The sequence below is a fragment of the Mesoplodon densirostris genome, chromosome 5 (assembly GCF_025265405.1).
Source record: "Mesoplodon densirostris isolate mMesDen1 chromosome 5, mMesDen1 primary haplotype, whole genome shotgun sequence".
NCBI classification, from domain to species: domain Eukaryota; kingdom Metazoa; phylum Chordata; class Mammalia; order Artiodactyla; family Ziphiidae; genus Mesoplodon; species Mesoplodon densirostris.
This window is the reverse complement of record NC_082665.1, coordinates 77,522,719-77,537,509: the sequence shown is the minus strand read 5'-3', so window position 1 is coordinate 77,537,509 and position 14,791 is coordinate 77,522,719. Positions and strand designations below refer to the sequence as shown.

Sequence of the window (14,791 nt, the reverse complement as noted above, 5' to 3'; positions counted from 1 at the left end):
ATAATATCGCGTTAGACATTGGTCTACAAATATCTGAGTCTCTGTTTTTAATTATATATTGGGTTTATACCTGAGAGTAGAATTGCTGGGTCATATGATTTTTGTATGTTTAGCTTTTTGAGGAACCATCAAACTGTTTTGCACAGTAACTGCACCATTTTCCAGTCCCATCAGCAATAAACAAGGGTTTCCGTTTCTCTGCATCCTCACCAGCACTTCTCATTTTCCTTTTTTTTTTTTTTTAATTAAGAAGAAAATTCTGGCCACCATAGTATATATGAAGTAGTATGTCATTATGATTTTGATTCGCATTCCATTATGACTAATGATGTTGAACATCTTTTCATGTGCTTATTGGCCATTTATACATACACAGAAATGTCTATTCAGGTCCTTTGACCATTTTCTAATGGGGTTTTTTGTATTTTTGTTGTTTAGTTTTAGGAGTTCTTTATATATTCTGGATATTAAACCCTTATTGATAAATAATCTGTAATAACTTCCCCTATTCCATAGGTTGTCTTTTCATTTTTTTGATAATGTCTTGATACACAAAAGTTTTAAAATTTGATGAAGTCCAGTTTATCTATTTTTTCTCTTTTTGTTACTTGTGCTTTTGGTGTCTTATTTAAGTGTCCATTGTCAAGAATCCAAGGTCATGAAGATTGATCCTCTGTTTTCTTCTGAGAGTTTTATGACTTTTAGTACTTACATTTAGGTAGCTGATCCATTTTGATCTAATATTTGTATATTGTGTGAGGTAGATCATTGAATTTTGTAATTATGACCAAGACATACTCTTTTTTTTTTTTTTCCTTTAAAGATTCTGTATTGTTAAGTTTGGCAGTTACTTTCTAAGTTCTACCTTGTGTAGTATTTAGTTATTATACCCTTAGTTATTGAGTACCAGATAGTTCATGGAACTGGGCATTTTAGCTCTTAAAATATGTTCTTAATATTGAGTTTTGAAGAATGACTCAAAATACAAAGAAAGTAAGAGACAGGATTGATCAATTTTATTACATTAAAATGAAATTTTTTTTGCATGGCAAAAAACGTATAGTGAAGACAGCTGATAGATTAGAAGAAAATATCTGCAATATATCAAGATAAAGGGCTGAGATCTCTAATATATAATTAACTCTTAAAAATTCAGAGAATATACTACAGTAACCTGATAGAAAAATGATCAAAATACATTAAGGATAATCCCCCCCCAGCATATGAAAATGGCCCCTAACATATGAAATGATTTAAAATTCATAATTAGAGAAATGCAAATCTAAGTGCACTGAGATACCATGTTTTAGCTGTCAGATTGACAAAAATAAAGTATAACAGTCCATCCTATTGGCAGGGGTATGAGGAAACAGACACATATTATACATTCCTGATAAGGCAAACTGGTACAACTTTTTTTGAGAATTTGGCAATATGCAACAAAGCCCTACATATGCATTTGCCTTTTGACCTATCAGTTTCAACTGTAGGAATTTTCCCTGAAGGTACAACTCCAAATATATGAAATTCCATATGCAGGGTTATTTATGGGTCATTGTGTGCAATCTCCTTTGTAGGAGAGTGGTTGAATAAACTATGGTGTATGAAGAGAGTGTGTGTGTGTGTGTGTGTGTGTGTGTGTGTAAAACAGAATGGTATGCAGCTATAGGAAGAATGAGGAAGATATCTGAACTGAACTCTGACTGATAAATTGATCTCCAGGATAAAAGAGAATATCTATATAGGTTATGTTACTCTAAGCAAAAGAAGAGGAAATAAAATATACACACATATGCTCATTTGAACAGAAGGAAACATAGGAAAGATAAACTAGAAACGAGATTGGTTACATAAAGAGGGTGGGGTACAGAGAGATTGAAAGGATGGAAAGGGCTTGACACTTCTCTGACTTAACCTGTTTCGAGTAGTTTTAACTGTTAGAACTAAATTAATGTTTTATATACTCAAATAAATAAGATTAACAAGGATGGGAAAAAATACGCCCCAAATCCCAAATGGAATAATACAAACAGAAACAAATGAACCTAACTATATTTCAAATGAATAATATAACCACACTGAAGGGTGGGCATGGGAAGAGCTAACCTAAGTCATTTAGGAATACAGGGTTTTGACTATATAAGGCTGTTGACGAAAGAACTATAAACAAACTTGAGACTAAAGACAGAACAAATACTGTACTCGAGTTAGATTTTTTTTTTACAGTGATAGGTTAGAACTCCAAAACTACTCTGTGTATTCTAGATGAGAGCAAATAAATATATATAATGGTGATAATGAAAGTCAGGTTTTTCACTGTAAGAGAAAAGTGTTCCAGATAAGGAAAGGGAAAAGGCTGTAATGAACTTCTGTAGAGTTAGATTGGTATTGGCAGCTTCAGTATGGACTCATGGTTTTTAACATATTTACAGATAAATATAAAAATATAGATATGTGTTTGTGCATATATGTATATATTCCTTAACTCAGCCTGTGGTGAAGGCCTTAACGCCATGACACTTCCGAATAACGTTTGTCAATGAAAGGAACTAAGGCTCCCTGGAGAAGGGGCTGATTCTAACGTAGGGGCAAGGAAGATGCAAAGATAAGCTTGAACGTCTTTTGGTGCCAGAAAGTTAGGAAGTACTCAAAAATACCACAGACTGGGTGACTTAACAGAAATTCATTTTCTCACAGTTCTAGAGACTGGAAGTCTAAAATCAAGGTGTTGGCAGGCTTGGTTTCTGGTGAGGCCTCCTGGCGGCAGGCAGCTGCCTTCTCACCTCTTGTGGCCCTTCCTCTGTGTGTGCCTGCTTCTGGTCTTCCTTTTCTTACAAAGCCACCAGTCCTCTTGGATTAGGGCCCCACTCTTACCACTTTATTTAACCTTAATTACCTCCTTAAAGGCCCTGTCTCAAATATAGTCACATCGTCGGGGTTAGGGCTTCAACATATGAATTCTGGGGAGACAAATCGATAATAAATGTCAACTAAAAATTATTCGCAACCTAAAAGTTGAGAGTTATGTTTTATTAAGTGGGAATTTTTAGAACTTGAAGTCTGGGAGGCAGCATCTCAAGTAACCCTGAGAGAACTGCTCCGAGGAGGGCGGAGGGGGGAGCCAGGATATATAGGAGTTTTGCAACAAAGGGCAGGTATTCTGAACATCAAAAGATGATTATTAATGAAAGAAAGCCAGATATCCCAAATTAAGGAATTTAGCACCGTTCTTTGTATGGGAAGATGTAAGAGTCTGGGCACACTGAAATCATTCCTTTGATACGTACCTCAGCTATCTGGGGCCAGTGTCCTGTGCCTTCATATCCGGAGTTTCCTCAGGGCTCACCAGCTCACTGTAGGCTGGTGGCTGCAGTCAGTGATGACTGAAATCCCTTGTTTACTGATATGGCAGACAGTGTTCCATTTTTCATAAACATCATATGCCTCTTGATAATGATGTTTTGAGGAGGATACAACATTACTTCTGTGGTGTTTCCCTTTCCCCCAAAATGCATCACTTGCATCCATTTAGAAAAATCAAACCCAAGTTGTAGTTTGTAGAATATCACTATAGTACTCCCTGCTTGTACTTTTCCAAAGTGTCAAGGTCCTGAAAGACAAAAAGAGTGAGGAACTGTTCCAGATTTAAAGAAAGAGATAAAACAGTTAAATGCAACTGTGATCTCAGATTGATTTTTTTCCCCCCTAAGTTTATTTATTCGAATCAAGATTGAAATACAGCCCACACACCGTAATTGGGCCGTAAATATCTCTTAAATATCTCTTAGTCTAAAAATGTTCCTTCTTTTCTTTTCCTTGTAGTTTGTTTACAAAATCAGGTTGTTTGTTCTGTAGACTTTCCCACAGCCTGGAATTTGTTGAGTACATTCTTTTGAGGTAATTTAATGTGCTTCTCTATCTCCTGTATTTCTTGTAAATTGATGGATGGGTTAATAAGAGCACTGACTGTATGTTATCGCTTCGGGAGTTTTTTAAAAAGGAACCATATCCCTGGTACCCACCTATCCTTGGGACCCACCATTCCTGTGGATTCTTATTTAATTGGTCTGGAGTTCTGGCTGTTGTAGGAATTTTTAAAAGCTCCCCAGGTGATTTTAACATACAGTTGGGGTTAAGAACCATTGTCCTAGACCTAGTTACCACTGGTCAGGGTGCAGCTTTAATTTTTTTGCCAAGAATACTTCTGGAACCTCTATTCTTGATAAACGCCTCACTTGTTACTGAGACTTGCCCACCAGAAGACCCTTGCCAGCTTCTGCTCCGCTCCGTGCCATCAGTCTGATCCTTGGAGAGCTTCATCCGGGACAGGCGGACTTTTCCTGCTTGCATGGCTGCTACATTTGCCAATAAAATACAGTGTCTGGCAGTTGGAAACCTTAATCTCAACACTTTCAAAGTTGAAATACATGGACTTGCCTAGTCCTTGTAGAAGACAGTAGACTAAATTTGTGGATGATTACATACACTCTTTCTGATCAGTCCTGTCACCTTTTTGTACTTTCAGTGAAAGATCATTTAAGAGGCATAGGTATGTCTCAGGATAACACTATTCTATTGCTGTGTCATTGTCCATTAAGAAAAACCCAGTATTTTCTTTTTTTCAAATAGTACTTCTGATGCTGGATATTGTTAAGAGCTTCGCAGAGGGTACCAAGATGACAAAAACCATGTCATACTCATGTGAAGATCTAGAGTGGGGGCGAGACAGATGCATAAATGTTATATCACTAGTGTTAACCTTAGGGGAAGGGAACCACATGCTAGGCACCATGCTACACACTTCTATAAATGGTGTTTCTTTTAGCTCTTATTGAAATGAAAGTAGGTAATATTTTGATTTTCCACTGAGAAAAAAAGACACGGAGAAGTTAGTAACTTGTTCTGGGACACAGACATGGCAAGACGTAGAATTGGGATTATAAACTGGGATCTAGTCAAGTCTGACCTTGACCAGAGCAGTGGTCCCTGGACCGGCATCATCAACATTCCCTGAGAACTTGTTAGAAATGTAATTTCTGGACCTACCCAAGACCAGCTGATTCAGAAACTCGGGCTGGGGCCCAGTCACCTGTGTTTTAACAAGCCCTCCAGGTGATTCTGAGGTTCACTAGTAATCTTTCTGATTACCAGTGTCTTTCTGTTTACTTGCAAGTGAACCTTGGAAAATTTTTATTGTCGAGAGTTGACCTGAAACTAGTAAGTTTGAAAAATCACTGTACTAGAGTGTTTCACCCCCTCCCCCAACCCCCCCTTTAAAGCTGTAAAACTCTTTGTTTAAATACTATTTTCCCCCAAAGCTAAAACATAGAATACATAAAAACAAAACTATTGTTTGAAGTTGGAGTGGGCATGGGACCTTGTCCTGTCTTCCCATTCTGAAGGGCATGTTTGGTTTGATACCTGCTGTACTCTACTGTTATCCGCCTCCCAGCCCCGCCCCCCGCCTGCTGAGTGTGGTGTGGTGTGGATATAAACACTTATACAGGGTTACAGAAAAATATTGGCTGCCTTGTTCTCAACCAGAAGGTCAGTTAAAGAAACTAGGAGTCATTTGGTCAATACCTTTGGGACCAAAATTCGCTACTATTTCTAATGATAGTATCATGGGCCTTTCTTACAATTATGACTTGCAGGTACCAAAAGTGCAAATTCTCCCTTCTACCTGGAGAGTGTTTTATGCACATAAGCTTCTCTGTGTTAGTAATTACAACCACATCTAGGTGGGATTGTTTAGTCTCATTCACTTTTAGCTTTAATCAAGAAGCAGTTGGGCAGGTCTACTTGATTTCTGTAAAGCACTGTGAACCTGCAGTTCTTGGAACTGCTGTCCTCAGTGTTGTTGGAACTGCTTTGTCACTGTTGTTTTCTTCTGCCTGTGTATACCTTTTTCACATTTTTATAATAGCATTGTATGGTTTGGCCTTTAGAGTTCCCAGGATAGCCCTGCTTTCCCATGCTACAGTTATTAAACAACTGTGGAGAGGTGCCTGGTTCGTTCAAGTTCACTGCCTGGCAGACTTGATTTTCTTGGGCGTTAGAGGTCTTTCTGATTACTTGCAAGTGAAACTTGGAAAGCTTACTGTCAAAGAGTTGACCTGAGAACTTTTAATAACTCTGTTTAATAACTCCCCAACTTTGCAGGGATGAAGTATTTTCAGTTTTCCCCCATGACTTGATTTCTTTTGGGTAATTTGGGCTACCTTTGCAGACTTTCTTTTAAAAATCAGATTTCTGCTCATGTGCTGAATGAAGTAACAGAATTTGTAAAACTGAATTTTCCCCAGGGATAGTGTATAAACTTCTGGTGGTAGCTCATTTTAGAAGGTATTTACCTTTTAAAAATAAAATATTATAATGTTCATATTTAATCTAACTGTGCCTTTCAGCCCCATTCTCTAGGCCAGTGATTATCAACATTGGCTGCACATTAGACCTGCCTTGGGGAGCTTTTAAAAATAAATGTCTTGGCTTCACCCCAGACCTAATAATTCACACTCTCTAGGATGGGGCCTGGACACTTGGATTAAAGCAGAAACAGAAGACCCCTGTCTTAGTCTGCTCTGACTGCTATCACAGACTGGATGGCTTAAACAACAGACATTTATTGCTCATTGTTCTGGAGGCTGGGGAGTCGAAGATCAGGGTGCTGGTGAGGGTCCTCTCCTGGCTTGCAGCTGGTCATCTTTTTGTTGTGTCCTCACATGGTGGGAGTGGGGCAGGGTGGGAGTTGGGGGGAGAGCCTGCCTGCCTGCCCTGCTCATGCACATGCAGGCTCTCTCTGGTGTTTGTTTTAAGGGCCCTGGTCCTATCATGAGGGTTCCACCCATATAACCTAATTACCTCCCTTAGGCCCCATGTCTGAATGCCATTACTTTGGGGGGTTAGGATTTCAGCTTATGAATAGAGAGGAGCACAGTTCAGTCTGTAGCAACCCCCATGTAATTCTGATTTGTATCAGAATTGGAAACTGATGGATAATGGTGCTTAGACTCAAAAATATGAGTGAAACACCTGGGAATCCTGGTAAAATGGAAATATGCATTCAGTAGGTCTGTTATGGGGACTATGTTTATAGGACCCATATCTGACTGAATTATAACATCCTAAAGATCTGAAAGTTTCTGCAGTTTTTAAATGCATCCAATTAAAAATTTATAGCTTGTCTTACTGTCTGGGTAGATCTGAGTCATTTAGTAGAGGTAGAGGTACATAATAAAACAGTTCTTTCATTTTAGCCAGATTGGCTTACTTACATACAAATTAAATTTCTATTGCTGTGACTCTTAGTAGTGTTCATCTCTTGTTTGGAATACTTCCTTGGCATATCTTAGCTATTCTCTGCTGTCCATTCTTCATGGCTTAGCTCAGGGAAGTTTTCCCTGAAACCTGAATCTATAGACAGTGAACTTCTAAATAACATGTGAAAGACATATTATCTCTTAAAATGGTTTATTTCAGGTGGTTAAGATGGTTACCTTCAACTTCTGTGAACTTACTTGTATTTTATAAGTCTCAAAATTGAAGCATTACTAAATCACTCAAAGATTGTTTTTAAGCTGAAATGTTTGCATAATACCACAATAATACGTAATAGCTGCCAAACTTTTCCATAGTGGTTGCACCTTTTAGCAGTTCATCAACAGCATCTGAGCGTTCCAGTTTCTCTGCATTCTCTCCAGCACTTCTTATTGGCAGTCTTTTTAAGTTTAGCTATCCTAGTGGGTGTGAGGTATTATCTCATTGTGGTTTTAATATGTATTTGCCTCATGACTAATGATGTTGAGGAGCTTCTCTTGTGCTTATTGCTCATTTGTATATCTTCTTTGTAGGAATATATGTTCAAATCTTTTACTCATTTTTAATTGGGTTATTGGTCCTTTTTTCTTTTATTGTTGAATTGTAAGAGTTTATATATTGTAGATATAAGCCCCTTATCAGATAAATGAGTTGCAGATTTTTTTTTCCCATTCTGTGGGTTATCTTTTTAACTTTCTTGATGGTGTCCTTTGCAGCACAAAATTTTAAAATTTTGATGATGTGCAATCTTTTTCTTTTGTTTCTTGTACTTTTGGCATTATGTCTAGGATGCCATGGTCAAGAAGATTTAAGCCCATGTCTTCTAAGAGTTTTATAGTTTCAGCCCTTACATTTAGGTCTTTGATCCATTTTGAATTAATTTTTATATATAGTGTGAGGGAGGGGTATAGCTTTAATCTTTTTTGTGTGGTTATCGAGTTGTCCCAGCACCATTTGTTGAAAAGAGTCTCCAAGTATTCTTTACCAGGGTGAATAGTGTTACTATTTAGCATATAAGACAAGCTAGAAATCTAGTTCATCATCATCTCCTGTCACTTTTACCTCTACTTCTACTATTTCTGCACCTCATCACCCTGTCCAAGCTACATTTAGCTGTTGTTTAGACTTATGTAATAGGTTCCAGACTGGTCGTATTCTCACCACTCTTACTCTCCACTCCTTTTATTTTCCAACTTGTAGCCTTTATTTATTATTATTATTTTTCAGACCACAGTTCAGGGTCTTCCTTTTGCTCTTAAGATAAATATAGAAATTCTACAGTATGGCCCATAGGACCCTGTAGGATCCCCACCCACTTCTTTAGCCTGTTTTTGCTTTGTATGTTGTCTTGATTTCTTCAATCCAGATACTTCTCAGAGGAGTGTTTCAATATGCTCCTTCCACCATAGCTACCAGCGTGCCTGCATCCTACTTGTGTTACTCTGCCTTCCCATTTGTAACTGAATGAACTGTCCATCCCTTTATCTAAGGCCAGCCCTATTCGAAATGGGCCAGATTCCACCCCTCTCATTTAGTCCAGAATGTCGCTTTATCAGTTGTCCTGTCTCTCTTCTGCGTTGTCAGTTATCATTCTAATCAACATACAAACATGATGTTATTTCTTCCATCTTAAAAAAAAAAACCCAGCTCTTGACCCTACATTTCATTCTGTCTATGATCCCATTTCCCTGCATTTCCCTTTTGCATCAGAATGGGAATTACTTATACCTGGCTGTCTCTTAACTTCTCTCCTTCTGTTTCCGCTGAACCCACTCCTGATTTTTGGGTCCCACTATACTACACTGAACTCATTTATTTATCTCCTTGTCACCAAGTCCTGTGGTCAGTTCTCAGTTCTTATCTTATTTTTTCAGTAACATTTGGCCCGGCCCATTACACTGTCCTTGAAATACTTGCTTCTCTCTTGGTTCTCCTTTTACCTCACTGGTTGCTCCTTCTTGGTCTTTTCTCTTGGTCACTGCTCATCTTGGATTTCTCTCTGTTGGGAGGATGCCCTAGGGTCAGCCTGCAGATCTCTTCCCTTTCTTCTGTGCTGGTGTGTATGTTTATCCTCAGGTTTAATACCATTTATATGCTCATGACGACACGTGCTTGCTTCAGCCCAGACCTCTTCTAGGTGCACGTGTACCCACCTTCCTCCTGGACATATCTACCTAGATGTCTAATAGCTGGTTCCCTTGCTTCTTTCAGGTCTCTGCCCAAATGTCACCTGACCAGAGAGGTCTTCCTTGTGGTGCCCACCAGCCCCCACCATGTAAAATGAAGTAACTCCTCCCTTGCTTATCCTTCTTTTCTTAATTGTTTTCTAGAACATTTATCATGTATTATTTATGGTCTTTTGCTTCCTATTGGTATGTAGCTCCATGAGGATAGAGTTATTACCTGTTTGGTCACCCAGTACCAAGAATAATAAGCATCGATTATGTGTCAAAGGACTGAGTGAATGAGTGGATGAATGTTGGCCATCTTTAGTGCTTCACTCTCGCTGTGCTCGCCCTTCCTCACATGTTCAGTTCCTTCTGTTCTTCCATCCCCTCCCTCAGGCAACTTCTTGCCTCTCACTTCCCTAAGCACCACTTCCTCATCAGACCTTTCCTGGCCTGATTGTAGTCTCTGATCGCAAGCGCCCTTAGCCATGGACTCCTTCATAGTAGTGATCATGTCAGTTTCCATTCATTTTTGCTGTTCTTTGTTAATACCTGTCTTCTGTTTCCCTCCAGTTGCCCTCCCCCTTATTTTGCTCTCTGTTAAATTCTAAGGGCCTAGCACAGAATCAGATTCTCAGTAAATGGCAGGTGTTTGTTAAAAGAGTAAATGAATGAACAAATTAAAATATTCTTATGATTTATATAACTAACAACCCATCTGAGTTGGTAAATCTCTGTAACAGTTGCTTAAAAAGAAAATAGGATTAAAATTTAATGATTTCATAATTTTAAGTTGATATAGAGTCTAGTAAGCATAAATACAGTTAGCATCACTGCCTTTGGCCAAGAATTTACTAGGCTGTGGCCTCCCTCTGTTGTGGAAACCGGTCCTTATCGTGGATGGCCATCCAGCCTCTGCCACCACCCACAGCATCTGGCACTCTTCATTCTAAGTCCTGAAGTTGGTCTGCTGTAAACTCACCCTTTGGGTTTGGGGTTGCCCTCTTGCCCTTCATATATGTAGAGAGTTATCTTATCCTTTACTAAATGAAATATAGTCTCACTTCCTTCTGTTGAGATTTTTGAGCTCTTTTGGGCCCATGTAATGCTCCTGAGGGATTTTATGTAAAGTGTGTTCCAACATAGACCCTATTTATATACCAACTACCAAAGGGTAACTTTTAAAAAAGACTTTTATGAGTAAGGCTCTTGTACCGGAGGTGGCAGTTTCCAATATATTAATGATATGTTTAATAATAGAAGTATGTCTAATAGAAGAATTACTGCAAATCTAGCTTTACTAACCTTAATAATTTATTGAGCTCATTATATTATTGAGTATGTGCGTATAAATATTAAATAGTTTTGGGAGAAAATAGCTATTTCAGTGTTTATTACTAGTGGGTCAAATGCTGTATTAATGGATGTAATCCTCAAACAACTTTAGGCACTATCCTCATATTATATATGAAGAAACTGATGTACGTGAATCTTAGAAATAAAAGGTTTTCTTAATCTTATTGTCACTGCAGGCAGTGTAAACATATTTGATCCTTCTTAATGATCTCAGAAGATAAAATAAACATGTCAAGAAAGGTAATGTTTCCAATTTCCTCAGAATTTTTGGTCACTAGTATCTTCTCATTAAAAGAAAAATACTTTATGCTCTTTTCTTTAAAATACTTAAATATTTAAAAATGCCTTTGTAATAGATGAGATTAGAAAATGTGTATATGATTATTCCAGAACTTGGACGCATTGGGAAACCCTTTTTTTTTTTTCTTCCATAGCTATTTACTGTTTTTTTTTGGAGTAAGTACAAAGTTTTTTTTTTTTTTTAATGGATACAGGTCTCTATAATAATACTTTAATAATAATAGAAACTTAAATTATTATTTTTCTGACCTTATTTGTTGTCTTAAAGAAGTGCTGCCTCAAAAACAATTTTTAGGGAAGTATTTTATCCTAAATATGTTGATTATCCAAGGTTGAAAACATTTCACCTGAAAGCTTAAAGATTTGTATCTTGGCAATAAGATGATCACTTCACTTTCAGTATTGTTTACATCAGTGGATGTGTGGCAGCTGAAATGTTTTCTTCTCTAAAGTTTCATCGTGGAGCTTTTGTCTCCCTTTCTCATACTTTTTCAAAACTTTTTGTCTATAAAGATTCAAATCTGGGGATTTATTTCTAGAAATGTGTTAAACACTTTTCTGTAGATATTTGCTTATGAAGCTGCATCAAGTAGGTGCTATGGTTACAACCATCATCTCTGTGACTCACTCTGCTTGTTCACAACCCCTTCACTCACCTGTGTGTCCTGTGCTTGTCTGGTTTCTCTGCTTTCTGTTTCCCCTCGTTTGAGAATGGGTTTGTAAGTCTGATGTTCTGTCATGGTGCTTCGGTAGAGTAGCCTGGTGTCGTTTCTGGATAGTTAAGAAATGAGCTGGTCAACAGGAGTAGTTAAAATGGAGTGAGCTTAGCTGTTCCTTGTCCCTCGTGCTAAACATAATGAGTTTAGAGGATTATGACTCCATGTAATCATTGGGATCTGCTAGACAGGACATCTGTTTTACTTTTTACTCATTACACTGGTGTAGAAATAGCATCTTTTTTTTTTTTAATGTGAAAATTATTTTGTGTTCTAGCTAGCACTGGTGACTTAATTTTTGAAATGTGCTTTCTGGAGTAGCACCTGGTTAGTATAAAATTATCTTAATAGGACTGGATACTCATTATTAGTCTGAAAATATTTGTTTTCTAACTGTGAAAAAAGGTTTCTGGGAACGTTTGAATTTTCATTTATTCTAGACCGCATTAGAATTGTTTAGTATATTCAAATATTTTTCCTTTGGTTTTATTTCCTAGGTTGCACGTTTTCAAAAAATTCCTAATGCTGAAAATGAGACAATGATTCCTGTATTGACATCAAAAAAAGCAAGTGAATTACCAGTCAGTGAAGTTGCAAGCATTCTCCAAGTAAGTGCTTGGTGGGGAGGAAGGGAGTGGATAGTAGAATGAGTCACTTAGACTCTATAGATAAGTGCTATCTGGCAGAATTTTCTGTGATGACAGAAATATTTTGTTCTGCACTGTCCAGTGCAGTAGCCACTAGTTAAACATGACAATTGAGGATTTAAAGTACAGATAGTTTAGGGGAGGAACTGAAATTAATTTAATTTAGTTTTTATTCATTGAAATTTAAATAGGTGCATGAGGCTAGTGGTTACCTGATTGGACAGTGCAACTCTAGATCGTTAGTATTGCTAGGGACTATTTGTGCTGTGTGAGGATTAGTTGGATTAGGAAAATAATTTAATTATTAACATAAGTAGAGTTAGGAGTTTATCTTTTTTTTATGTGTTTTCTAATGTAAAAGCTAAGTGCAAGTTCAGAACTGCAAATAAACTTTGCTTATGTAATTTAACCTCTTCCTAGTTTTAAAAAAGCACAGTCTAATGAAACATGGGGAAAAGAATATTTAAAATTCTTCCTTCAGAATTCACATATTTTAACAATGGCATTAAAAACATCGGGTATCCTTTTTTTGAGGTTTTTTTTGGGGGGCGAGTTGTATTTATACTCTGTTTTAAAACCACTTACTCTAAATATATTTGTGTCACAAGACTCTATTAGTGAACTCTATTATAAAGCTTTTGGCTAGAGAAACTTAATTATTTTAGAGATGCAAGTAATTTATTCTTTAATGATAGTTAAAATAATAAATCATGAGAGGCAGTGACTGAAGAAGGTAGGTGGTGTTCATAGGGCATAAAATATCCCAAGAACCAGTTCATGTTAACTTCATTATTTTGAGTAATTTAGGAACCACAGATTTTCTGCTTGGAATAAATATACAGTCCAAGAACAAAAGGTAACACCAATCTCAGAATTTTGATAGACTCAGAGAACAAGAAAGATGCATGATCTTTTGGAGAAACTAATTTTAGAAAACAACAAGACAACAGTGAAAATGAAGAAAACTAGTTAAAATGTACTGGTATTTTGCTTTCTGTACATCCTGACTGGTTTGTGTTATTTCTCTTTCTCCAAAGAAAATCATAATTTTTTTGTTTATTAAACTCTATCTTGTTGCTTACATTAAAAATTTTTTTATTGAGGTATAATTTATATAAAATACAGTGTACTCATATTAAATATACAGTTTGCATTTTGACAGATGTAACCATCACCACGATTAAGATGTAGAAAATTTTCATGACTCCAAAAAGCTTCCACATGTTTTTTGCAGCCAATCCCTCCCAGTGCTCTGGCCCCAGGCAACCACTGATATGCTTTCTGTCCCCATAGATTAGTTTTGACTGTCATAGAAGTTCCTGTAAGTGTGATCATATGTATGTACTTTTTTTGTGTTTTCTTTTTTTTTTCTCTGCTAATATTCTCAATGACTTTTATGGGTAAAATCTCATAGGCTGATCTTCAGAATGGTCTAAACAAATGTGAAGTAAGTCATCGGAGAGCCTTCCATGGCTGGAATGAGTTTGATATCAGTGAAGATGAGCCACTATGGAAGAAGTATATTTCTCAGGTGAGATATTTTTATTTTCTCCTGCTGTGTAACTTACATGTATTTTTGTAAATGTAGTTGTTTACTTTTGTGAAATTATTTATGGAGAAAGGAAATAATTTTTAAAAACGTTTTTTACCTAAATTTTTTCATTTGTTAGAGTTTATTGTTACATTGGAATTTCTATGATTTTAGTGTACAAATCTTTAAGGACATATTACATGGAGGTGATACTATTAACAGTAGTTTCCTTTGCAGGTGTCTTAACTTAAATATTTTTTATTATGGAAATGCTAATTTTTTTAAAAAGTAATATGGCTAGCTTAGTTAATTAGTAAAAGTTAGGTCATTTGACTGCCTGGGTACAAGTTCCACCTTTATTTCTTACTAGCTCTGTGCTCTTTATTATCCTCTGAGCCTTATCTATAAAATGGGGATAATAATCTTAGGAGATAGTAAGCTATCAATAGATGATAGCTATTTTTAATTATATTTTATTAATGTCCTAATCTTTTCAGAAAGATTTACTGTAGGATTTTTCTTATCTTTATGACAAGTATATTAGTGAAAAGCTAAAAAACTCCTATGGCCAGTTTTCAAGTAGTAGGATTAGTTTGCCAAACAAATAAATTCTTTTTTTTTTTTTTTTTTTTTTGCGGTACGCAGGCCTCTCACTGTTGTGGCCTCTTCCCGTTACGGAGCACAGGCTCCGGACACGTAGGCTCAGTGGCCATGGCTTACGGGCCCAGCCGCTCCGCGGCATGTGGGATCTTCCCG

General features: G+C 36.9%; 1 protein-coding gene across 4 annotated transcripts in view; it reads left to right on the top strand.

The window, feature by feature from the left end:
• ATP2C1 (ATPase secretory pathway Ca2+ transporting 1) overlaps positions 1-14,791 on the top strand; it is a 110,947-nt gene that overhangs the window by 26,633 nt on the left and 69,523 nt on the right. For 2 of the 4 annotated variants that reach the window (XM_060099031.1, XM_060099032.1), the window contains exons 3-5: positions 11,018-11,081; positions 12,355-12,465; positions 13,919-14,035. In XM_060099031.1, coding sequence (XP_059955014.1) covers positions 11,046-11,081; positions 12,355-12,465; positions 13,919-14,035 — 264 coding nt within the window. In that variant the 5' untranslated portion in view covers positions 11,018-11,045. The remainder of the gene's footprint in view (positions 1-11,017; positions 11,082-12,354; positions 12,466-13,918; positions 14,036-14,791) is intronic. The other 2 variants (XM_060099034.1, XM_060099033.1) reach the window with 1 other exon arrangement.